Source organism: Danio rerio, chromosome 12 (assembly GCF_049306965.1).
Source record: "Danio rerio strain Tuebingen ecotype United States chromosome 12, GRCz12tu, whole genome shotgun sequence".
In the NCBI taxonomy this organism is placed as follows: Eukaryota; Metazoa; Chordata; class Actinopteri; order Cypriniformes; family Danionidae; genus Danio; species Danio rerio.
In genome coordinates, this window is record NC_133187.1 from 49,130,001 (window position 1) to 49,157,500 (window position 27,500).

At 37.6% G+C, this 27,500-nt stretch overlaps 2 protein-coding genes across 7 annotated transcripts in view; one reads left to right on the plus strand and one right to left on the minus strand.

Annotated features, from left to right (window-relative positions):
- The window catches only part of lhpp (phospholysine phosphohistidine inorganic pyrophosphate phosphatase), a 12,975-nt gene extending 10,171 nt beyond the window's left edge, over positions 1–2,804 (minus strand). The window contains exon 1 of one of the 2 annotated variants that reach the window (XR_012387452.1): positions 2,648–2,804. Coding sequence is in view for 1 of the 2 variants with exons in the window: in NM_001098781.1 (NP_001092251.1) it covers positions 2,648–2,778 (131 nt within the window). In the remaining variant the exon portion in view is untranslated. 2 annotated transcript variants of the gene reach the window in all.
- A 552-nt stretch (positions 2,805–3,356) lies between these two features.
- Positions 3,357–27,500, plus strand: part of oat (ornithine aminotransferase) — a 33,047-nt gene continuing 8,903 nt past the window's right edge. Inside the window, 8 exon segments of one of the 5 annotated variants that reach the window (NM_001317170.1) lie at positions 3,357–3,414; positions 12,493–12,726; positions 13,702–13,926; positions 14,022–14,117; positions 16,163–16,290; positions 20,458–20,580; positions 20,927–21,055; positions 23,993–24,106. In NM_001317170.1, coding sequence (NP_001304099.1) covers positions 12,513–12,726; positions 13,702–13,926; positions 14,022–14,117; positions 16,163–16,290; positions 20,458–20,580; positions 20,927–21,055; positions 23,993–24,106 — 1,029 coding nt within the window. In that variant the 5' untranslated portion in view covers positions 3,357–3,414; positions 12,493–12,512. 5 annotated transcript variants of the gene reach the window in all.

The following is a 27,500-nucleotide window of genomic DNA, read 5'->3' on the forward strand; positions in this document are numbered from 1 at the left end:
AAAATTGCAAATTCTTACAAAGTATTTTTGAAAGATAAAAATACAAGACACTAAAGTATTTTGATACATAATATTAGGCCATTTTCATCAACACTATGAAATACAAAAATACTTATTTGAAATGCACGTATCATAAATACTGCACAATCCCTGACTGTAGGTAATAGTAAAGTATTTTTATTATTATTTTGCTGTAAACAACTGAAACATGAGAATAAAACAATGTACACTCACTGGCCACTTTATTAGGTACACCTGTCCAACTGCTTATTAATGCAATTTTCTAATCAGCCAATCACATGGCAGCAACTCAATGCATTTAGGCATGTAGACATGGTCAAGACGATGTGCTGCAGTTCAAAGCGAGCATCAGAATGGGGAAGAAAGGGGATTTAAGTGACTTTGAACATGGCATGGTTGTTGGTTTCAGACGGGCTGGTCTGAGTATTTCAGAAACTGCTGATCTACTGGAACTTCACGCACAACCATCTCTAGGGTTTACAGAGAATGGTCTGACAAAGAGGAAATATCCAGTGAGCGGCAGTTCTGTGGGCGCAAATGCCTTGTTGATGTCAGAGGTCAGAGGAGAATGGCCAGACTGGTTCCAGCTGATAGAAAGGCAACAGTAACTCAAATAAGCACTCGATGCAACCGAGCTCTGCAGAAGAGCATCTCTGAACACACAACACATCCAACCTTGAGGCGGATGGGCTACAGCAGCAGAAGAGCACACCGGATGCCACTCCTGTCAGCTAAGAACAGGAAACTGAGGCTACAATTCACACAGACTCACCAAAACTGGACAATAGAAGATTGGAGAAACGTTGCCTGCTCTGATGAGTCTCCATTTCTGCTGACACATTCAGATGGTCGGGTCAGAATTTGGCATCAACAACATGAAAGCATGGATCCATTCTGCCTTTATCAGCGGTTCAGGCTGCTGGTGGTGGTGTAATGGTGTGGGGGAGATTTTCTTGGCACACTTTGGGCTCATTAGTACCAATTGAGCATCGTGTCAATGCCACAGCCTACCTGAGTATTGCTGCTGACCATGTCCATCCCTTTATGAGCACAGTGTCTCCATCTTCCAGCAGGATAACACACCATGTCATAAAGCTCAATCATCTCAGACTGGTTTCTTGAACATGACAATGAGTTCACTGTACTAAAATGGCCTCCACAGTCACCACAGCTCAATCCAATAGAGCACCTTTGGGATGTGGTGGAACGGGAGATTGGCATCATGGATGTGCAGCCGACAAATCTGCAGCAACTGTGTGATGCAATCATGTCAACATGGAGCAAAATCTCTGAGGAATATTTCCAGTATCTTGTTGAATCTCTGCCACAAAGGATGAAAAGGAGTCTAACCCGGTACCAGTAAGGTGTACCTAATAAAGTGGCCGGTCAGTGTATCATGCCGGAGTGATAGAAGGTAAATAAAAAAAATTTTAAAAGTAAAAAAACAAAAGAACAAAACAAAAAAGTAAATAATTAAATAAAATTCTCACAAATATAATCAAGCAGAATCTTTACATTAATGTACAATGTTGAAAACAGAACACAAATAGACAGTTTTAATGGCCTTTCTATTAGTTCTATGTTGAATGAATAGTACAGAAATAATTCTTAAGCGCTTATATAACACAGTAAAGCAGGGTGTTTTTTTAGAAAATGTACACTTATGAATATGAACCTTAATCAACAAAATAACTAGATTACTGACAATCTTTGTTAATCACATTATCACAATTAAAAAACAACATTATCAAATTTTCAAAATGCAAATTAAAATGAAAGAGTACCCTTTCTTTAATAAACACAGCTGTGCGATACCAAAGCTTTTATTTTAATACTGCAGTGTGCTTGTTGAAGTACTCATAGAGGTAAAGTTGGTTTTATTTTCACACATTCAGACGTTTCTCTTTAATAATATACTTTCAGGAAAGTATTTTTTTGCATATTCTAAATAGTGAAATCATATTAGCAGCCAATGACTATTAAAGTAAAACACTGTTTACAGTCAAATAAATAGTGCTAATGTTGTTTTGAAGTCATATTTACCTTTGATTTCAGACCGAATAGTTAAAGTCCCATGGTAAACAACACAGGGAGCGTGTCACAAGTTGTAACTGAACGAATATGCAAATAGAAAACCAACTTTACCCCATGTATGCTTGAGTATTCATTAACAAAGAGTTGTAGATGCTATAGTATAAACACTTTACTAATGTATGCTTCAGAAACACTATAGTATTTACTATAAATCACTGTAGTGTTTTTTTTTATAAGGGTGTGATTATTTAGTGTTATTAACAATATAAAGTTGATTAACCAGACAGTTGAGTGCATTAGTAGAAAGTGTATGACATGAAGAACATGGTGTACAATGAGTACATGCTGTACAGGGCGTCATTTGAGACACAACCCAAGTCACATGCATCAAAATGTGGCAGAAATAGCAGGTGCAGGATGGATTATGCTGGTTAATGCAGTATACATGCAGATATTTTGACAATATGCACAGTATATATATCCATATGCATAGGAGACGTACGGTAATGCTATTTTGAACGTCATGTCAGTTCATGATTACGTATATTCAACGTGTATTAATATTATGTATTTGGGAAAAAGTTGTTATCACCTCTTCACCGCTTCCACAGAGCCGTGTATGGCTCGTCCTCCTCCTTCTCCACTGTCATACAGAACTCCACACATGTCCAAAATCACTCCTTTAACACTTTTGAGAAACTCCAGACTGCTGTCGGCGGCCATGTTGACAGCTCTCCGCACGGCCTTCTGGGAAATGGAGTTCTTTCATTTAGGGCGCACGTAGAGATGCTGCTGACCAAACTAAAGGACACGAAATGCACAAGTATGTTCAATATTCCATTTCTTCTGATTATATAGTTAGAATAATATTACTTTACATAGACTCGATATGATATTTATTTAGATAATTTGGGCTTTAACTATAAATATGTATAGCTAACATCGCTAATTATTATGTTCTGTTATACATTATTTTAATATACTTATAATAGTATACTTCATTACATAACACGTTATATAATTTGCTTGCGGTGAATGAGTAAATATGGTGCTGTGTGAGAGTGAGCACTCATTTCAGGCAATCCTTCGTCAGTATTGCGTCACGATCTTCACCAAAACCCTTATTGATTAACATGACCATCCTCTTTCAAAGAAAACAACCGCAATAAAGCAATTCGAGAAATGTTTTACATAAATTATCGACATTTCTGTGGAAAACGGTTAAACATTTAGCGGTGCTGCGAGTCGTTGCGTCATGACGCAGAGTGACGCGTTTGCGTTCATTTGCATTATCCATTTAGAGCAGCGCGAGGCACGTAGAGCGGCAGAAGAGAAGAGACCCGCACCGACCCGCATCAGGTAAAACACACATGAATACACTTCTGCTGGCGTGACATGAACAACACAGGCTGATAATATCTCACACACACATATACACCCACATAAACAGCATATATTATTTATTACTGTACGAATATGCTAATGATGCGCTTAATGTACGTTATCAGTGTGCGCGCTCATTGATAGAGAACATGTTTGTGATGTATTTAGAGCTGATTTTACTTTATATTGTGTATTTATAATAGTTGAATTTGTCTTGACAGCTGTCTAAGTGTTCAGTGTGCGGCTTTATTTAACCCTTGGCACGATCTGATGTAGGCGTACTGTGGGTAGCAAGTGCTCAGCCAATCACAAGCCAGTGTCGAGAGCACGTGATCTTGCGCCTGTATAAATAAGTGACAGTAGATGGAAAGTTTTGTGTCACTCGAGGAAACAGTTGAATGATTAATAGGAATATTTGGTCGTCTGGGATGTGCTGTAATCTCTGCCGTGGTTGGTGATCAGCGGGTTCAGCCTCTTTGTGAAGCTCTGAATGAGAAACACCTGCTGCTTTTGTTGCGTTCTGTCCATTCATCAGTTTCTTTCATGCGCTGGAGATCCAGAGGCCACGTGTTCATCTCATCTCTCATATGCGAACATTATAGTGTATTTTTCACTCTAATAGTATGTATTAAAGAGGAATACACTGGTTTTACTGAGAGCTCAGACTGATGAACTTATATTTTTGTGGGAATAGCCAAAAATACATGATCAAATGTATATATTTTTATAATTTTTTAAAGATACAGTCCTAACATACCATACAATTTCCAAAAATGCACACTTATGTCTGAATTTTTGATTAAAAGGCCACATGTTCATCTCATCTCTCACATACGAACATTATAGTGATTTTTATAAGATTATAAGATTTTTTTTAATGTTTTCTTTTAAGCTTTACGTTTGAGCTCAGACTGATTAAATACATTTGTTTTGCAGTTATATTTGTGACCAGCCAATATAATAAGGTTGCACAGGTATATTTGTGGGAATAGCCAAAAATACATGATCAAAATTATATATTTTTTAATAATATTTTTTATTTTTTTTTATGCCAGAAATCATTAGAATAGCAGGTAAAGATCATCTTACATAAAACAGTTAGTAAATATCCTACTGTAAATATATTAAAACTAACTGTTTGCTTTGTAATCTGTATTTTGAACTAATTTAAAGGTGATTTTTCTCAATATTTAGTTTTGAAAGCCTCAGAATCCAAATTTCCAAATAGCGGTATTTCAGCCCAATATCGTCCAGTCCTAAAAAAACATACAATTTCCAAAAATGGACACTTATGACTGAGTTTTTGATCCAGAAGGCACGTGTTCATCTCTCATATGCGAATAATATAGTATATTATTCACTCTAATGTTATATATTGGCAGGAAATACACTGGTCATGAAGACTGAGTTTCTTTTGTGGGAATAGCCAAAACAAAGATCAAAAATGATAAAAATTGCAGTTTTTTATAATTATTATTTTATTTTATGCCAGAAATCATTAAAATATTAGGTAAAGATCATCTTCCACTGAAACCTATAGTAAATATCCTACTGTAAATATATTAAAACTAAATATTTGCTTTGTAATCTGTATTTTGAACTAATTTAAAGGTGATTTTTCTCAATATTTAGTTTTTGAAAGCCTCAGAATCCAAATTTCCAATTTCAGCCCAATATCGTCCAGTCCTAACAAACCATACAATTTCCAAAAATAGACCCTTATGACTGTTTTTTTGATTCAGATGCCACTTGTTCATCTCTCATATGCGAATAATATAGTATATTATTCACTCTAATGTATGTTATATATTGGCAGGAAATACACTGGTCATGAAGACTGAGTTTCTTTTGTGAGAATAGCCAAAAAAACATCAAAAATTATAAAAATTGCAGTTTTTTTATAATTATTATTTTATTTTATGCCAGAAATCATTAAAATATTAGGTAAAGATCATCTTCCACTGAAACCTATAGTAAATATCCTACTGTAAATATATTAAAACTAACTGTTTGCTTTGTAATCTGTATTTTGAACAAATTTAATATCGCCCAATATCGTCCAGTCCTAACAAACCATACAATTTCCAAAAATGGACACTTATGACTGAGTTTTTAAACCAGAAGCCACGTGTTCATCTCTCATATGCGAATAATATAGTATATTATTCACTCTAATGTTATATATTGGCAGGAAATACACTTGTCATGAAGACTGAGTTTCTTTTGTGAGAATAGCCAAAAAAACATCAAAAATTATAAAAATTGCAGTTTTTTTATAATTATTATTTTATTTTATGCCAGAAATCATTAAAATATTAGGTAAAGATCATCTTCCACTGAAACCTATAGTAAATATCCTACTGTAAATATATTAAAACTTACTGTTTGCTTTGTAATCTGTATTTTGAACTAATTTAAAGGTGATTATTCTCAATATTTAGTTTTGAAAGCCTCAGAATCCAAATTTCCAAATAGCGGTATTTCAGCCCAATATCGTCCAGTCCTAACAAACCATACAATTTCCAAAAATAGACACTTATGACTGAGTTTTTAAACCAGAAGCCACATGTTCATCTCTCATATGCGAATAATATAGTATATTATTCACTCTAATGTTATATATTAGCAAGAAATACACTGGTCATGAAGACTGAGTTTCTTTTGTGAGAATAGCCAAAAAAGATAAAAAAATGATAATTAAAAAAAAGTTTTTTTATAATTATTATTTTATTTTATGCCATAAATCGTTAGAATATTAGGTAAAGATCATCTTCCATGAAGACATTTAGTCAATTATTATTTTTTTTTATTATATTTGTGACCAGCAAATATTACTAAACCAGTCTTGTGTTGTTACTCAGGTATATTTGTGGGAATAGCTAAAAATACATGATCAGAAATTACCAAAATTATCGTTTTTTTTTTTTAGTTTTTTTTTTATTTCATGCCAGAAGTCATTATAATATTTGTGAATATCATCTTTTATGAAGACTTTGTAAATTTCTTACTGTAAATATATTAAAATTAAATGTTTGCTTTGGAATATGTATTGCTAATAGCTTAATTTGAAGAAATTTAAAGGAGATTTTTTCTTAATATTTAGATTTTATGAAGATTTTCATAGAGCTGAATCTCAGCCCAACATTGTCCCTTTCTAACACAACATACAGTTTCCAAAAATGGACACTTATGACTGTTTTTTTGATCTAGAGGCCACATGTTCATCTCATATGCGAACATCATAGGATCCTATTATTATTGTCTCACATATATGAACATCATAGTATATTATCCACTCTAATGTTATATATTAGATAGGAATACACTGCTCATGAAGACTGAGTTTCTTTAAAGATTTACGTTTGAGCTCAGACTGATGAAATTCAGGTATATTTGTGAGAATAGACAAAAAATGTATCAAAAATTTTCATTTTTAATTATTATTTTTTATTTTATGCCAAAAATCAACAGAATATTAGGTAAAGATTATCTTCTATAAAGACATTTAGTAAATACCCTACTGTAAATATATTAAAATTAAATGTTTGCTTTGTAATATGTTTTGCTAAAAACTTAATTTGAACAAATTTAAAGGAGATTATTTTATTTTTATTTATTTTTTGATCCCTCAGACTTCAGCCTTTCTAATTGTTGTATCTCATCCAGTCTCTTTCCTATCCTAACAAACCATACGTCAATAGAAAACCTATTTATACAGCTTTCAGATGACATAAATCTCAGTGTGTCCCAAAAACTGGACCCTCATCATAAGTGGTTTAGTGATTTAGGGTCACATATTGGTGCCAATAAAAATGAACACAGCTTAATCGACTTTTTCCCACCATTACAAAGAAAAGCACAACACTGCTGAAGTGCAAAAAGATCTCGTCCACAAAAATGTAACGCCCTCCTGATAGGGAGTATTCTTGGTCATTACACAACTCTGTGGAGTACTTCATTCTGATCACAATGTTCCAAGTCAAGCTATATTAATGTTAATCCCTGATAATGACTTACAAAACTAGTAACACAGGCTCATCTGGGTACAACAAATCATCTTGATCATTAGAGAATGTTGTTATATTTTCACATGCTTACCTGTCACTCTGCTGCTCTTGGTGTCATATTACTAGTAAATAATAATAATAATTATTATTATTATAAGTAAGTTTGTGTAGCCTTCATCCATTCATTTCAAACTTTGTTTAGAGGTGCTGTTTGTCAGTTTTTGACTCTTCTAAAGCTTAAAAACACCATGATATGTCTGCAAATATTTCAGAAACATGCTAAGGGAAGATTCTTGTTTATCTGAAAAACAATGCTGAAGTCAGATATTCTGCTTTGAACATGGGTGTTACGTGCTAGAACGTCTGTCTTTGTTTTGGTCCCTTAAACCCGCCCACTGCCAGTTTAGCCAATTATATGTCAGCACCCCGGGTTGCCTTGGTGGAAACATCGTATTTCATTCATTCAGTCATGATGGCTCTCAAAGCACGTGCTCGTGACAGAAATGTGACCTCTGGTGGACAGTAGCAGACTCCGAAATGAGACGCCGATTCAGAGTTCCACATGATGTGGTTATTAGTTAGCAAATAATATAAATATTATGAATGTAAACATTAGGTGATCAGGGGCCTGTTTCAGAAAGGAGGTTAACTGAAAACTCAGAGTATTTTAACCCTGAAATGAGAGAAACTCTGGGTTTTCCGTTTCAAAATGGCAGGTTTGTTAAACTCGAGAAAGCAGGGTAAGTCAAGCCTGTTTCTGAAAGAGAGGTAACTTTAACTCAGTTACTGTGGTAACTTACTCTGTGAATCTAACCTGGTCTGGAGCAGGTTTTATTCTCTAAACTCAGAGTTTCTGTCGGTCTTCTCCCCTTTTTTAAGGATGAAGCGGTATTTCTCGTCTTAGCCTTACGTTTCCACACACCTATTTTAATGCTCATTTTGGATACGTGCATAAAAACGATTGATAGAAACGTCATGATGCACAAAACTTTTTAAAATATGCATAAAAAACGCGCATAACTGAGTAGGATAAACTTTTATTCGTAGAAAATGTGCGCATAAACTTCGATGGAAACACTTTTTCTTAACAAATTACAGTATGTGCATAAAAAAAAGATCATGATCATATGATGATGAAAATGTGTGTAAATGGACAAACCAGCAGGCTGAGCACACTGTAACATGTCTTAAATATTGTTTTAGTCATTCTAAAATGCCTGAACTGTTTCAGTATTAGTGTATATTATTAATTACCTCCGAACATCTGGTGCGTGTCAAGAGTCTCCGCGTCTGGCTTCAGACGCCCCCACGTGTTCATTGTGTTTCAGCATTGTCTTCTGACATCAAGGCGCAAGTACATTAATTAGGCTAAATAAAGAATTAATTGACGCAGCTTCTTCTACCACAGTAAATTCTGTTTTTACTGTTGATATTTGGTGCCAGTTTATTCAGGAAGTGACGATTTTTTTCTCTTTGACTCGTTGGATGGAATTTTATTCGCATCTTTTATGCAATATTCCAGTTTTGCACATACATTTATGTAATATATTTGGATGGAAACATAGTTATTGCCTACATTTTAGTCACACACAGAAGAACTGTACTAGAATGACTTATCCTTTTTTAATAAATAATTAAATTAAATTCACCTTCGACATGCATGTAACTAGATTAATGGGATTATTATTGTTTCTAAAAATTATTTTTAGTACTGCTTACCTTCTAAATGTTATATTAACCTCTATCACTTGATCAATAAAAAAGGCAGACACACAAGTGCACTGTTAAATCATTTAAAACTAATAAATGTATAAAAAAGTTTAGAAAAAATATATAAACGTCACAAATTACATTACTTATTTTATTATACTTAAATATTTAAATACTTAAGTTAAATTAGGCATTAACTTGAGCAGCTGTTTTCCCACGCTAACTGTCTCTTCTTCACTGATGGTTGCTTCTTTTCAAATATATACGCTCATATTTGCTATAACTTTGCATGAGAACATCAAGTTCAGCTGGAGAAAGAAATGCTGATCTCTTTTATAACATATTGCCATAGTCACTCGTAATGTCTGCGCTCCATTGATAATGCCTTTTTAAAGTCAAGGTGTGCGCGCTTAACTCTGAGTTGGTCTACTCGAAGTTGATTGACCCAACTCAGATCAGCTGTTCTGAAACCGAAAACTCTGAGTTTTTAATCTCTCGGTAAATCAACTCAGAGTTCAAGTTTAAACTCAGAGTTGTTTGAACCTCCTTACTGAAACAGGCCCCTGCTCACATTGTAACCCTGTGTCCTAATAACATGCTGCATGATGAGAGTTGCAGTGATAAGCAATTTGGCTGTTTGCAGCAGACGAAACACGACAGAAATGTAAATACAGCCTTTCAGAAGCACTGATTATATATACAGCAAGTATATACAATATAATGAATACATATTGACCCTCTTTAACATTATTAAATGTAGATGCTGAATCACTGATATGTGTTGGTTTGCATTATTTCACAGTTCTAAAGTTCAACTTGGAATGGTTTATTTTATTTCCCAGATCTGAGGTCAAGTCTGCTGCTGCTTTCAGTAGTATGGCATTAAATGTGATGTAAAATGGCATTCAAACTCACATTATTCGCATTTAACACTGGATAAAGCACATGAGGTGTACCTGAGGTGAGCTTTGTTCACCTGTGAGAAATAGAAGCTGTTGTAAATTTCATTAAATATAAACTCCTATTAGTATGGAAAATATTTCTTCTATCACATGCTGTTGCTTTTAGTTAGAAAACGGTTCCAAGCAACCTTAAATCAGCCTCCAAACTCAATCCGCTTGTTAAGTGGTGACGTGTTTGTGACGTATGTATACTGTTTCCGGGTCCAAGCCGCCATTCATTTGAGTGGAGAAATCATTCGTTTATGATCACGATTTATTCCTATCACACATTAAAGTTAATTGTATATAAAGTCATAGTGTACACAACAATCTCTGGGCTTGCTGCATAACAAATACCAAAAATTTAACAATTTATAAAAAAAATAATCACTTTCTGGCCATCGGATATTAGGCATGGACTTATATATTGCGATCATAATTTTCGAAAACGATAAATCGCTTTGTAAACGTTTATTATTACCATTTCATGAGTCTCACCATTCAGTTGAATAGAGCGCTTGGACCCGGAAGCCGCTCCGCGTGACGTCACACTTAACAAGCGGATAGTCAGGGACACTCACGTCAATCTGGCAACCTGCACTTGCCTGGACTCATAGAGGAGGAGCCGAGTGAAAATGTGTTTTGATCCAGGCGTGCAATACCCATTTCAACCACTGGGCGTCAAACTTACACACTGCACCTTTGATGTAAAAGTTAGTAAATTATTACAGCTCAAATCATTGTTTTGTGTCTAAGTGTGTCAAAGCTTTGGAAAAATTGCATAAACAATTTCTAAAAAACTTGCCACAGATCTACTATGGGATGTTTTTGCTGCACAGATTGATTCAAAATGCTGAGGTTAAATTATTTTAGTTTCTTTAAGGGGCGACATATTATGCCTTTCTTTACAAGATGTAAAATGCGTCTCTGATGTCCCTAGAGTGTGTGAAGATTTAGCTCAAAATACCACTAAAATAATATTTTATTTCTCTCTGAAACTGACCCTTTATTACTACTGTGTTCACACCAGACGTGGAAGAAGCATCAAGCTCGAGGGATTTACATATTAAGTCAATGCAAAGACGCGAATAGACATCCTGCGGCACGATACACGAATGATGGTGCGCGAGTGGCCCGCGTATCGCTTATTTCTCGTGAATCGTTTAAGATCGTAAATTTAACTTTCAGCGTTTTCAACGCGCCACATTAACCAATCAGGAGCTTGCGCTTGTAGGGGTGTGATTATGACATAGCGCCTGTTGTTGGTGTCCCGAGGGAAAATCCTCCTGCACACAAAGACAACACTTGATCAAACTGGGCTCGGCTCTGTCAGAAGCACTGCTGAAAGCCTCCGTCATCCAAGTAGAGTGTATGAGCTCACAGAGCTGGTGCACTTCTTAAAGGATCTAGTGGACTCAGACACGGCTCCAAATGAATCGACGCTGTTTTTCAGCTTTCATAAAACACATAAACACAGTTATTTTCTCCATCCATGTTAGCCGTTTAGCAACAAAGCTAGAGTCACCAGGCAGACAGAAGCCCTGCCCATCACGCGAATCCGCCTCTGTTGTGAAGTAAATTTGACGCGGGAATGAAGCGAGTAAACTTAAAATGTTCACGCGTCTATTTACGCACAAATATCACAATTTATCCGCGCTTGCTACATCTGGTGTGAACACAGCATAAAGGCTGATTTATACTTCTGCGTCAAACGCCGGCGTATGCTACGGCACTGACGCATAGCCCTTCGCCCTGGCCATCGGCGTCGCTGACGTGCACCTGTAAAAAAATGTAACTACACGTCGCAACTACGCGTAGCGCAAGCTCTGTGATTGGTCGGCTTGGTAGCGCTGACGAGTCTGGACGGGACCGAGAGCCGCGTGAATGGTGCGAGCCTGATGGAGCGAATGTTTACAAGTGTGGAGTCCCGTGAAAGAGCTCCGGATGGAAAGTTTTGTTTTGTGTTTACCTCATAGTTGAAGTTGTTGCACGTCCGCCGGTTCCTGCCTCAAAATGAGCGAGTATGAGCCACTTGTACATCCCGGAAGTGTTCAGGAAAAGCAAAACAGCACAGAAGAAACTCGACACAGAGGAACATTTACACCTCACTGCCAACTAGCATTTCGGAAGTGTTTATGCAGACCAACAGAGACAGCTCGCAGAAGTATAAATGCACAGCTACGCGCGTTGCATGCGCCGTGGGTTACGCCGGTCACTTGACGCAGAAGTATAAACCAGGCTTTAGGCTTTGATCCTAATTGTGCCATTTTCGTGACTATCGCTTTAAATTCAAATGAGATTGTGCTCTTTTTAGTAGAGGGCGGAGCTACAAACGCCTGTGAGTCAGCATAGTAGCAGATTGCTGATGTGGGGTTTTCTTCTCCTCTGTGTCTCAGTGTGAACAGAACAAGTCATTATGAACAGCATGAAGAGTCTGATGAGAGGCGTCAGCCGAGTGACGCCCTCCCTAACCCGCGCAGTGCATTCTGGGATGCGCACATCCTCCTCTGCAGCCTCCAGAGCTAAAACACAGGAGCGTCCGATGACGTCAGAGGAGGTGTTCGCCCGCGAGGATCGATATGGCGCTCACAACTACCACCCGCTGCCTGTCGCCCTGGAGAGAGGAGAAGGTATGAGCAAACACAAAGACTAATAGAGCACCATATACTCTTAAACACTAGCCTAGAGCACTGTCTGCTGTTAAACACTAGCCTAGAGCGACGTCTGCTGTTAAACACTAGCCTAGAGTGACGTCTGCTGTTAAACACTAGCCTAGAGTGATGTCTGCTGTTAAACACTGGCCTAGAGCGCCATCTGCTGTTAAACACTAGCCTAGAGCGCCGTCTGCTGTTAAACACTAGCCTAGAACGCCGTCTGCTGTTCAGCACTAGCCTAGAGCACAGTCTGCTGTTCAGCACTAGCCTAGAGCGCAATCTGCTGTTTAACACTACCCTAGAGCGTCGTCTGCTGTTCAACACTAGCCTAAAGCGCCGTCTGCTGTTAAACGCTAGCCTAGAGTGCCACCTATTGTTCAAAACTAGCCTAGAGCGCGGCCTATTGTTAAATACTCGCCTAGAGCGCCATCTGCTGTTTAACACTAACCTAGAGCGTCTTCTGCTGTTAAACACTAGCCTAGAGCGCCATCTGCTGTTCAACTCTAGCCTAGAGCACCATCTGCTGTTCAGCACTAGCCTAGAGCGCCATCTGCTGTTTATCACTAGCCTAGAGCGTCGTCTGCTGTTAAATGCTAGCCTAGAGCGCCGTCTCCTGTTAAATGCTAGCCTAGAAGGCCACCTACTGTTCAAAACTAGTCTAGAGCGCGGCCTATTCTCAAACACTCGCCTAGAGCGCCATCTGCTATTTAACACTAGCCTAGAGCGCCATCCACTGTTAAACTCTAGCCTAGAGCGCCGTCTGCTGTTAAACTCTAGCCTAGAGCGCCGTCTGCTGTTAAACTACAGCCTAGAGCGCCATCTGCTGTTAAACACTAGCCTAGAGCGCCATTTGCTGTTCAGCACTAGAAAAATTTGTTTGTTTCTTTAAGTCAGCCACTATCTAGCCTTCATCATCCTCTTCATCATCATCATCCTCGTCTGTTGTTGCAGGGGTTCACATGTGGGATGTTGAGGGCCGCAGGTACTTTGACTTTCTGAGCGCCTACAGTGCAGTAAACCAGGGTCACTGCCACCCCAAGATCATCGCGGCACTGACGGCTCAGGCATCCAGACTCACACTCACATCCAGAGCCTTCTACAACGACATCCTGGGCGCCTACGAGCAGTACATCACCGGCCTGTTCGGATACGATAAAGTGCTGCCCATGAACACTGGTGCGCTTCAGAACACACACACACACACATACTGGAGTCTCACTTCACACACTCCTATCTGATCCTTTCTGTTTGTTTGTTTGTGTGTGTTGCAGGTGTGGAGGGTGGAGAGACGGCTTGTAAACTGGCCCGAAAGTGGGCGTACAGTGTCAAGGGCATCCCTAAATATGAGGCCAAGATAGTTTTTGCAGGTAAATTACACAGTATTATTGGGTTTGTTGATGCACTGCATTAAAACAAGGACTGACGTACAGACCTCACCTTTTAAAGGGACCGTTTAAACAAAAATGAAGCTTATGTCAACTTTTATTCATCTTCCCTATGCTCCAAACTCGTTTGAGTTTCTTTTATTCTATGCATAGGCTCAATTAAGATGCAATATAACATCCCTTATGCCTCTTCAGAGTGGAGCTGAGTAAATGTATAATCTGTATATCCTGCATTTTGCATCCTGACACAGCCGTATCACCCTGCACCCCAAGACCGGTTACATATATATATATATATATATATATATATATATATATATATATATATATATATATATATATATATATATATATATATTTTTTTTTTTTTTTTTTTTTTTTACTTACATTTATGAACAGAAATTTTGTTTTTTTTAATAAAGACTTTTTCTGATAAAAAAACTATGTTTTGGTGTAGACGGAGAGCTGTTCAGAAATGCTGGGTGAAACGCTAGTGTGGACGCGGATCGTTTTCATTCTAAAACGCCATTTTAAAACCGTTTTAGAACTAAAACGCACTAGTGTAAAGGGTTCTTAGTTCATCAATTTCCCTATAGCGCATGTGTCTGGACTGTGGGGGAAACTGGAGCACCCGGAGGAAACCCACACCAACATGGGGAGAACATGCAAACACGCAGATATGCCAAATGGCCCAGCTGGGAGTCAAACCAGCAACTTTCTTACTGTGAGGTCACAGTGCTATCCACTGAGCTTTCGTGCAGCCCAATATATTAATTTCAATCATTAAAATTACAAATAAGAACATGTTAGTGTAATTATATTAACTATTGTTTTTTTTATACAGGATATGTTTATATTGTTCCATGTATTGAATTACTGTATGAGCCCCAAAACAGAAAACCGATCATCAAAACACCAAGTCAGACATTTAATCACATAATCCCAATTATTCTTGGACAATTAATCGTCAAATGTCATAGTCGTGACAGCTCTAGTTGAGTACAAAAGATATGTTGAAAAATGTTGAAAGACTTTTTTAACCATTGAGGGTGCTTTCACACCTAGACTTTTGTTTCGGAACCTGTCTCAGTTGCCTAGTTAGCGCGGTTCGTTTGGCATATGTGAAACCACCAATCACTCTCGGATCCACGCCAAATCAATCGCCCCGAGATGGCTTGAATGAGGTGGTCTCGGCTCGATTGAAACGAACTCTAGAGCGGATCGATTGCAGTGAGAAGCGATCCCATCCGAGCGCGGTTATATCACTGTGTTTTATGGATATGTAATAGGCTTACGGCTATATGAAGAGAGAACTATGAGTAGGGCTGGAAGATTCGTGAGTCTCCGGATTCCCACAAACGAGTGATGATCTCCCGGTAATCTCGCGTCTCCTTCCCGGTCCTCAAATAGGCATCGTCGCGCACCCTTCTCACCCCTCCCCACCCCACTTCTCATCTCTCCTCACTCTTCAGACAGGTCACGCGCGCACCCTGTCAATCACCACCAAACCACCACCTCTCCTGACAGCTGAGCGAGACGCTGCAAAATAAACCCTGACACTCTGACCAATGTGAGGAGAGTTTACTCACACGTGACTTGTTTTAGCTCTTTTGGTCCGATTAGAAACTTTGCAGTGTGAAAGCGAACCGCTCCAAGAGCAAAGAGCAACAATGTAACAATTGTAATCTCTGTTTGAATCGATGCACAGATGTGAAAGCACCCTGACTTCCATAGTATTATTTTCCTACTATGGAAGTCAGTTGGTATCTTTTTACAACATTCTACAAAGTATCTTCTTTAATGTCCAACAGAAAAAATGAAATATGAAATTCCAGGTTTGCATTTAAGATGAGTAAATTAGTCAATTTACATTTTTGGGTGAACTATCCCTTTAAAGGTGTTTGCATGATGTTGTGTGTGTGTGTGTGTGTGTGTGTGTGTGTGTTTCAGCTTAAAGCTTAAGTCAACAGTGTTTGTTTATTCTGTGTTTGTGTTTCTGCTCATCTGTGGTGTTTCTTGCTCTTCAGCTGGGAATTTCTGGGGTCGTACGATGGCGGCTATTTCCAGCTCGACGGACCCCAGCAGTTATGATGGTTTCGGGCCCTTTATGCCTGGATTTGAGCTGGTGCCGTATAATGACATTCCTGCACTAGAGGTACAGATCACACACTAATGCAAACACAAACTTTCTCATGCACACTAGGGTTGTGTCAATACACGATGGCATCGTTTATCGCAATGGACATCATATTGCTGAGCCCGCAACGCCATCCTCTACCCTGCCCCCATCGCAGCAGCAACCCGCTCGCGAAAAACACACACTCAGGCCCTGTTTACATGAATACGTCTTAGTTTAAAATAGCATTTTAGAATGAAAAGATCCACAACCCCACTGGTGTTTCATCCAGCATTTCTGAACAGCCCTCCATCCACAGTTTACTGCTGAAAATGCACATCACGTGACCACACACACACACACACACACACACACACAGTCTGTCATGCACTCTAGCATATGGGCACGTCTGAGCTCCAGCAGTCAGCAGGTGCTTTGAGCACAAAACCCCAGAGAGCAGTGCACGTCGGACAGTTTATCAAGGATGTACCGCTGGATGCCGTCTCACTATAGTTGTTAAACGTAAAATTTTATTAATCTTGTCTCTATCTAACATTTTTTCGGTCTTTTGGTAACGTGATTCTGCGTCAGTACACTGCTTCAATCTTTCCCTTTCACGCTTAGTGAAGTTTATTTATAGAGTAATTTCGAGAGGATCACGTGCTTACGATTGCTTGCAGCCGGCCCTGCATTATCCAATTTATGATTCACCAATCAGACGACTCCAAGGCCTCTATAAATGCCCTAGGTTTCATCCCACAGTCATCTACATTTTGAAGACTCCTCCCTTCCACCCCTACTCCTCCTCCTTTCCTATATGGGTGGCACGGTGGCGCGATGTTTAGCACTGGTTCTTCACAGCAAGAACGTCTTTGGTTCTGGTTATTACCAAACCAGCTGACGTTTCTGTGCGGAGTTTACACGTTCTCCCCGTGCTCATGTGGGATTCCTCCCACCATCCAAAAACATTTAACTTAAGTTAATTGACTAATCCAAATCAGCACCATAGACATGCTCCTAGTCAGTAGTTATCTCTTAAGAGCGATCACTATCTGTTCATTAGCTACTACAGCAGGGGAGTTCTCCAGATCTAACATAGCTCAAACTCCCCTCTCCCCTTGTAAATGAGAGGGAGCCCCGGGCTCGAGGATCTTATGAGCGCAGGGCTCTTTCCTGGGATAGCATGCCAAACACGCTTCATAATCAATCATCAGCTAAATGTGAACTCTTGAAGTCATTTTAGTGAAACTCTCAGATACTGTTGGCTGGTTGCTGTTGGTTGTGCAGCTTTTTACCAACCAAGTTTGTCGACGCCATTATAACGATGTAGATCACTGCCTATTCATGCCAGAGTCCTGCGGAAAAAGTGATTGACCGGTAGTCATCTGTGTGTAACTTATCTTTATTTATTTATGATTTGGTTATAGGTAAAACAATGTGTGTCAGCTAGTTGAAACGGTAGACAACAAATAATTATATTGGTTATGAATTATTTAATTATTTATCATTTAAGAAATGTTGCCAAAATTCGTTCTTTCCTATTTTTTGATGATGCCAAGAAATTAATTCATGCTTTTATTTTCTCTCGGCTTGATTATTGCAATGCTATCTATACTGGTCTACCTAAGGCAGGCGTGTCCAAACTACGGCCCGCAATCAGTTTTGTCGCGGCCCGCAAGGCTTTTTATAAATATCAATAGAATCTGGCCCGCTATACAAAAATGAACGTAATTCAATAAATAACCACCGGGTGTCGCTATTACATGCATTCAATTAAGCAGCAGTTCTTGATATGATCTATCTATCTATCTATCTATCTATCTATCTATCTATCTATCTATCTATCTATCTATCTATCTATCTATCTATCTATCTATCTATCTATCTATCTATCTATCTATCTAATATTTTTTCTTCTGGAGAAAGACTTATTTGTTGTATTTCGGCTAGAATAAAAGCGGTTTTAATTTTTTTATGAACCATTTAAGGTCAAAATTATTAGCCCCTTAAGTCTTCAGAACAAACCATTGTAATAAAATAACTTGCCTAATTACCTTAACTTGTAACTTGATTAACCTAGTTAAGTCTTTAAATGTCACTTAAAGCTGTATAGAAGTGTCTTAAAAATATCTAGTCAAATATTATTTACTGTCATCATGGCAAAGATAAAATAAATCAGTTATTAGAAATGAGTTACTAAAACTAATATGTTTAGAAATGTGTGGAAAAAAATCTTCTCTCCGTTAAACAGAAATTGGGGAAAAAATAAACGGGGGCTAATAATTCTGATTTCAACTGTGTATATATATATATATATATATATATATATATATATATATATATATATATATATATATATATATATATATGCGTGTCTGTGTGATGTGTGTAAAATTTGGCCCGCGACAACGTTGTTTTTTTTTGCATCTGGCCCTCGGCCCAAAAAGTTTGGACACCCCTGACCTAAGGGTTCTACACTGAAGTTGCAATTGATACAAAATGCAGCAGCCAGAGTTTTAATGAAATTGAAGAAACGAGAGCACACTACACCAGTATTAATAGAATTACACTGGTTGCCTGTGCACCAAAGGATCGATTTTAAGATTCTTTTATTAGTTTATAAAGCACTACACAACATGACACCTTCCTACATTTCCGACTGTTTCACAAAATATAATCCAAACCGCTTGCTACGCTCTTCTAGCGCTGGACTTTTAGAATTTTATCCTGTAAACCTGATGCGATCTGGCGGCACTTCTTTTAGTCATTATGCTCCAAAAATTTGGAACTTTCTCCCCCTTGAAGTGAAAGAATCCCCAAGTATTCATGTTTTTAAAAAGCGTGTTAAGACGCATCTTTTTAAAATTGCGTATGATTAAACAAGTTTGTTAGGTGTACGCATGTTATCTATTTTGCTGTAGGTTTATGTATGTTATTTATGGTGTGTGCCTGCGTATGTAAGGACTATTGTGTGTGTGATCATGTGGATATATACTTATATTTTGTGTACATGAATGCTTTTATTTCAGGATATGTAATAAGTTTTTGTGGTCTATTTTAATTCTTTTATTGTTGTTTGTGAGGCACTTTGAGTTGCATGTATGTTGGAAAAGTGCTATACAAATAAAGTTTATTATTATTATTATTATTATTATTATGAATTAATTGATTATTCATAAATCTTTAGTTCTCCGATGCCATCGTGCATCGCGATGTTTCACATTAGTCATTATACAATGCCAGATTGGTCGACATCACCCAACCCTAATGCACACACACACATGTGAGCAGTGATTATTAAACAGGCTTGAGCTGCTTGTGCCAAAACTATTTTTAAAATTATCCTTATTAAAAGTTTCAAATAATAAAAACCAATAAATATGTTTTGTTAAAAAACATTATTTTGCATTTTATACGAATATGATATTGTTATTGTTTAATTCAAAATCATTTAACACAATACCATGCAGTCACACAGCCTAAAGTGTTCATGTAGATGTTTAGATTTGTTTTTATTTTTATCAAAATAAACTGTCAAATCATACATAATGTCAAAAGTTATACGATTAATCTGAAAATTTGTCTTCATTTATTATTAATTAATTAATTTATTTATTAGTTTGCCAAAATAAGAGGGATCACACAAAATTTGAACCCGCATACCCCTCAGTAAATGTGTAGTTGCGCCCCTGTGCAAGATGAAAGCTTTATGCGAACATTAAATCACAAAAACTGAGATTTAAGTATTTTAGTAATGTAATAAAACTGTAGTTGTTATCTAGGCTGGTGTGACAGTGATCATCAAATCTGACCTGTGTTTATCATGTAATATATCCACTCACTGTGTTCATTTACACACAAGCGAGCATGTTTTATTAGCGCTGTTAGTTTGCCAGCAGCCTTTGCAGTATTTCCTATGTTAAGATTTTTGTTTAGTAATAACACTAATCATTATTAGATTATGATTACGTAAAACAATTATTATTAAAGAAGCTTATAATAATAAAAGCTCATGATAATGTTTATTATTTTAGAGTCGGAGCGTGAAGTCTGGACTATCACGTTTCTCAACAAGCTCAACCTGCTTTCTTCTGTTTGTGTGTGTGCGTGCGTGTGGTTGTGTGTGTGTATATGTGTGTGATTGTGTGTGTGTATATGTGTGTGATTGTGTGTGTGTGTGTGTGTGTGTGTGTGTGTGTTATACAGAAAGCACTACAGGATCCACATGTGGCTGCGTTTATGGTGGAGCCCATCCAGGGTGAAGCGGGTGTCGTCGTTCCTGATGCCGGATACCTGCAAAAAGTCCGGGAACTCTGTACTAAATACAATGTGAGTAAACACACACACACACACACACACACACACACACACATACAAGCACACTACTTTTTGTAAATTGTGGGGACATTCCATAGGCTTCCATTGATTGATTTACCAATTTCACACTGTACACACTGTATATTCTGTCCCTATCCCTAAACCCAACCCTCACAGGAAACACTGCAGTTTACTTTGTAAAGAACATCATTCAGTGGGATTACCATGTGCTTGAAATAACTGAGACATACCCATGTCATTATACAGATTTGAGTCCTTATATGTTACACACACACACATTAATCTCCAAGACTGCCAGTGTTTGGTTGCTGATGTCAGTTTAATGTTTGCTCTGCAGGTTCTGTTCATTGCTGATGAGGTTCAGACGGGTTTGTGTCGCACTGGCCGCCGGCTGGCTGTGGACCATGAGGCTGTGCGGCCAGATCTGGTGATTCTGGGTAAAGCTCTGTCAGGAGGAGTGTATCCTGTGAGTCTTTCTCTCTCTCACACACACACACACACACACACTCAAACTGTCAATAATCTGCCAATGGCCTTTAATACCTCTCTTGCACAATATCCTGCACAACATTGTTCAGTCTCATGTAAAAGTACTTGTGTAGCCTGTCTTATGTGTATAGTTTAGGTATCTTATAGTATATGTTCATTCAGTCATTCATTTTCTTTTCAGCTTAGTCCCTTTATTAATCAGGGGTCGCCACAGCGGAATGAACCGCCAACTTTTCCAGCTTATTTTTTATATAGCGAATTCCCTTCTAGCTGTGACCATCCATACACTCTCATTCACACTCATACACTAAGGACTATTTAGCCTACCCAATTCACCTGTACCGCATGTGTTTGGAGTGTTGGGGAAACCGGAGCACCCGGAGGAAACCCACAAGGAGAACATGCAAACTCCACAAAGCAACACCAACTCACCCAGCCAAGGCTCAAACCAGCGACCCTCTTGCTGTGAGGCGACAGCACTACCTACTGCGCCACATTTATGTTAGTTATGTCTAGTGTTGTGTTTGTATTTATGATTAATTTATGTATCACGTTGTCCTGTGAGACACAACATTTCGTTGTGTCTCTCTTTATGTCCACACATGAATGAAAATAAAGCTCGACATGACTTGATCTTATTTTAAAGCGAAAACAAGATTATTCTGCTTCCCCCATTGGCAGATTATTTTACTATTTTAAATGAAAAACTCACTTAACTTTGACATTTTTTGCTGAAAACGACAATATTTTTGCCTGTCTAAAAATGCTTCTAGATGTTAAGAATATTTTAATATTTTAATCACCAAGGTATCCGTAAGGTCTTAAAATGTCAAATTTTAGGCCCTAAAAAGTCTTAAATCTACTGAAATATTGCATTGCAGGTCTTAACTTATTTTACAGTTTTTCTCAGTGGCTTTGGTGCATTTCTCACAACACTATTTACATTTGCACAACAGTTCATGCATTTCTCAAAACTATTAGTGCAAACTGCAAAACCAAGCTGATAACCTGCAAAAGCGCGTCACCTGCTCAAAATGGAGAGCTCATTCCTCAAAAGCAAGTGTTGATGTCAATCAAACTGTCAGTATTGTCAAAATGAAACGTCCTGACACCACTGTTTATGAACACGATAGTCAAATGGCTTAATCATTGTTTTCATTATGATTATTTATTATTTTTTAAATGCAAAAAAGTCTGATTTTGGTGAAACTTCCTGAAAATGCTCAAGACAGTGCTATATACTATTTGCACAGCCATTTGAAAACTACAGTAAAGTCAGACATCACTGCATTTAGTGAGGTATCTGAGTACAAGACACTGAATATGTATGTTTCACGTTTACTGCATTTGCTCTTTGCAGTCCTAATTTATTCCCAGCATTGTGCAAAAGAATAAACACATCCCTATTCACAACAAAAATACACTCCCTTTTGATGGAGCTGTGCACAACTGTACACAATATTGCAGTACATATCGGAACTGAGCCTACAACACACACAGGTCTGTTAATCGTTCATGAAACTGTTCAATTTTAAAGACTTTTTCAGGAAAATAAAGATTTAAATTTGTTTTATAAAATTTGTTTGACAGATTTTGACAACTAGTTCACCATTTTTGTATGTAATGACTCCAGTAATGAAATGAGGACTATTATTTTTATATGGAGCGACTATTCAGCATTTACAAGTTTATTTCATTTTGACTGACATGACATAAGCAGATGATAATGTTATAAACAGCAGAGAGTTGTATGAGAGCAGTTGACGCATGTCCAAAAGCATTCACAATTTGTTGAAAGGAATGAGAAACTGCTACTAGGATGTGCACAAATAACTAATTGTTTTGAGAAATGCAAATGTAAATAGTGTTGAGAGAAATGCACCAAAGCCACTGAGAAAAACTGTATGAATATTTCAATATTTTAATCACAAAGGTATCCGTGGGGTTTTAAAATGTCATTTAAGGCCTTAAAAAGTATGAATCTACTGAAATGTTGTGTTGCAGGTCCTAAAACTTATTTTAACGGGTCTTATTTTCCATTGTTCATGTATAGCTGCCCGATTGAGAGGGGTCTGGCTGCAGACTCGGTGCAGTGCAATCTGAGCTGCATCCAATGCTTTTTAATGCGCTCACCTAACCCCGCCCCTAACCCTACCCATCACAGTGACGTCACTCACTCCATTGAGTGCATTGAGTCTGACATTGCATCGCTGAGTGATGCAATCTCAGCTTGCATCATAAAGGCTGCATCCAGAAACTATTGGCCCGATTTGGCCAATAACACTCTTACAATCACCAACAATCCATCTCAATAAAACTTTCTCTTTAAAAACATGCTTTCTATTTACCATAATGTTTTAATTACTTTTCTTACAGAAACATTTTTTAAATGTTCTCCATTTATTTACTGCTAAGGACACTGACATATATTTATTATTATTATTATAATTATTATTGTATTAATAAATGTATAGGGACGCAATGAATGAACTTTAAATGTATTAAATTAAAGTCATTTTTTTGATGGAGCCAGTGAAAATCTTTTCCAAGTGGAATATTCGAAAAATTCCTGAGCATTTAGCCCTGTATGAGTGTAGAGTTTCATTCATAAAGGTCTCAAAAAGTCTCTTAAATTTAACTTGGTGAAACCTGCAGAAACCCTGGACCACAAACAAGACAAAAAACTAGAAAAAAGACAAGCATTTTTGCAGTGTAAACACACACACACACACACACACACACAAACAAACAAACAAACAAACAAACAAACAAACACACACACGCACACACACACACACACAAACGCACGCACACACACACACACACAAGCACACATGTCTGATGGTCATCATAAATATACATGATCTCTCTCTCTCTCTCTTTCTCTCTCTCTCTGTGTGTGTGTGTGTATCAGGTGTCTGCAGTTCTGTGTGATGATGAAGTGATGCTGACCATCAAACCCGGAGAACACGGATCCACGTATGGAGGAAACCCTCTGGCTTGCCGTGTCGCCATCGCTGCTCTGGAGGTGTGTGTGTGCCTTGCATTTCTAATGTTATGGGGACCCAAATGTCCCCACAAGTGTAACAATACCTTTAAACTTTGCACTTATGGGGATGTTTATTTATATTTGGTCCAATGAGAAAACAGCTCATAAATCAGACAGAATGAAGTATTTTGACAGTGTAAAAGTGCAGATTGTTTTCTGTGAGGGTTGAGTTTAGAGTCGGACAGAATCTGAAACTGTTTCATGTCTGCACTATGTTTGTACTTTGTTGCACTGTTTGTACGTTTTGTACTCTGTACTGGAAGCTCCTGTCACAAAGACAAATTCCTAATGTGGTAACAAAGCTCTTTCTGATTCAGTAGTCATGTCAAAGCAGTAACTAAGTCAGCATGCTATCTCCAAAACATTGCAAGAACTAGATGCTTTGTTTCCAGTGAAGACTTAGAGAAGCTTGTTCATGCTTTTATCAGCAGCAGGGTGGATTACTGTAACGGCCTCCCTACTGGCCTTCCCAAAAACACAGTTGCAGCTCTGCCAGGATTTTGACCAGAACCAGAAAATCAGAGCACATCACTCCTGTATAGATCAGAAAAACTGTATAGACCACGGCCACCCCTGGGTAAACTCTGGCCACCCCTGGGGCCACCCCAGTATGAATGTCCTGTTCATATTATTAATTTAAAGAGCCCATATTATACATGAAATAGGGTCATATCTTGGTTGTAAGGGTCTCCAACAACAGTCTAATATGCATGCAAGGTCAAAAAACACTTTCATGGTCTTATAATCTGCATTTATTTTTACCTAATTAATCCAGCGACTCCCGTATGAATCGTCCAGTGATTCATTTGTTCCCAAACCCCTCCTTAGCGCGAAGCTAATCTGCGCTGATTGGACCGATGACAGCCTGTTGCGATTGGTCGACTGCCTTCAGTCAGAGAGTGAAAAGCCAAACAGCTAATCAGCAATATAAAAGTAATCACAGTTCATACACGCTCGATAGTGTAGGCGTGGATTTTAGCTGCCAGTGGGTCAATGTAAATACAGTCGATGTTAACCTGATACAGTACACGCGGTTACAAGTAACAAATCACAACTAAATACATTTGCAAGCTAGAGTCAACGAGGCAACGACTTTAATCGCACGTACTTACACTTGAGAAATGGAGGAAGAAACCCATCCTGACGTCCATCAGTAAGTTACTCTTTACTGATCCTTCCTTTAACAAACGCTGATGAAGTATTCTTTGTAGCATGTAGTTTCCAGTAGTTTCCAACTGCTTGGTTATAATGCTGAGGTTTCATCTTTGGGTAGAGACTCGATAATATCCATCTGCAGTGAGACTTCAATCGACCGGCATGTTTATGTGCGTGTGTGTGTGTGTGTGTGTGTGTCTGGGTTTCTGCGTCAGAGGGCGGGGCCTCAGGTTTGAAATCTCCCGGGATTGCGCGTGCACGTGAATAACTTGGTTTCGTTCGTACGTCATGGCGAAACACCTAATGAATCGGTATCAAGGCGACTCGTTTGAAGCACTATGAGTCGACTCTTTTATAGATGAATCAACAGTTTTAAACACTGTACTCTTACAGATTTAAGCCTTAGCTGGATACTTCACTTCACTTAGAGCTGTGTTACACACTACATGGAGGGGAATTTTCAAAAAACCATAATATGGGCTCTTTAAATGTACTTATGTAAATTCCAAATATTTCAATAAATAAATAAAATGCACTAAATTATTGTTAGTGCCACTGACGTCTGTATGTGTAGCTGATTCACTGCCTCTCCCCCTCAGCGCTGGTTCAACGCTGGTGAAACTGACGCATGTGCGCAGAAAACCATTCCCATGCGCCGCACGCACTCCTGTGTGAATCCTGTTTTTTTGCATGCTTGCCGATAAAATGCATGCTGCTCATGCGCCATGAAACCGGAGTAACAGCCTGTTGTGCAGAGGTGTTGGCATTCAGGGAGTTTTGCAAGTCGACAAATTAAAAGTTTATATAATATGATGATGATGTTACTTTCACTAAGCATGGCTATAAAGCAGAAAGCAGGAATCTAAGTCAGGGAGCTAAGACTTCATAACATTAATTCTCGGCCATGAGTTGGGTCTAAGACCACTGATAATTATATAAAACATGTTCAGTGTATTCTTTAAAATTGTCATAATTAATAATCAAGCAATTGATTTATTTAGTGATTTTAGCATGTCAATCCAGTTGTTACATTGTTTTCCAGTAACATTTAGCATTGATTTCTGTTGTTTATTTATAATAATAATTGTATAATAATATTAATAATAATTGTATTAATTTAGAATAAATATAGTTCAATTGTTATATTTATTGAATAACAAATCTAACAATTTAAGGTCGTCCAGGGTGTCATTTAAACTAGAACCGCCACTGCCGTCTCCGATCATCGTTGACAGCACGCACACACCTTCAATAGACAGCAACGGCATTTTACTATTTAACTTGCATCAATAGAAAAAGCTGCATTAGTAATATTGTGGCTCAAAAAAGGATATGGACAAATGATATTATTAGTGTGTGTGATATTAGTGATATTTGTGAGTGTGTGTGTTCATTTGTTTTATTAATTTATTAATTAACTCCATTAATCTTCATTAATTTTAGACATGGCTTATACTGTATGCTGTACAATAAAATTATGTGAAAAATAGCTGAAAAGTTGTATATATGAAAAGTGTTTTTTAACTAAATATTGATTTTCATTAGGTTTGCGCATGTACTTGCTAAATTATTTCAAAGAATAAATTGCTATATTTCAAGGGTTATTAATTAAATAAATTAAAACCACATTATTACATTTACCATTTACCAAAAAAATACTATATATCTATATATATATATATATGTATATATATATATATATATATATATATATATATATATATATATATATATATATATATATATATATATATATTATTAACACTATATATTATTAACATATATATTATTAACACTGTATAACACTGAATTCATACAGAATATAACACTGAATACATAATTTTTTGTGTGCCACCCCAAGAGTTGGTGTGGCCACTGTCCAAGAGTTTAGTCAAAGCAGGGTGAATTGGCTTTCAGCCACTAACAGCGCCCCCTGCTGCTGGAATCAGCTTCCAGCAATGATCAGATGTGCTCCAACATTAGGCACGTTCAAATCAAGACTGAAAACACATCTGTTTAGCTGTGCCTTTACTGAATGAGCACTGTGCTACGCCTGACAGGTCTTTCTCATTCCTTTATAACCTGTTTAACACATTTGGATCTATTATTAATCATGTTATTCTTTGTTTTTATGTGCCTATACTTGTCTCTTATTCTTGTTTATGTAAAGCACTTTGCATCGCCACTGTGTATGAAATGTGCTACAGAAATAAACTTG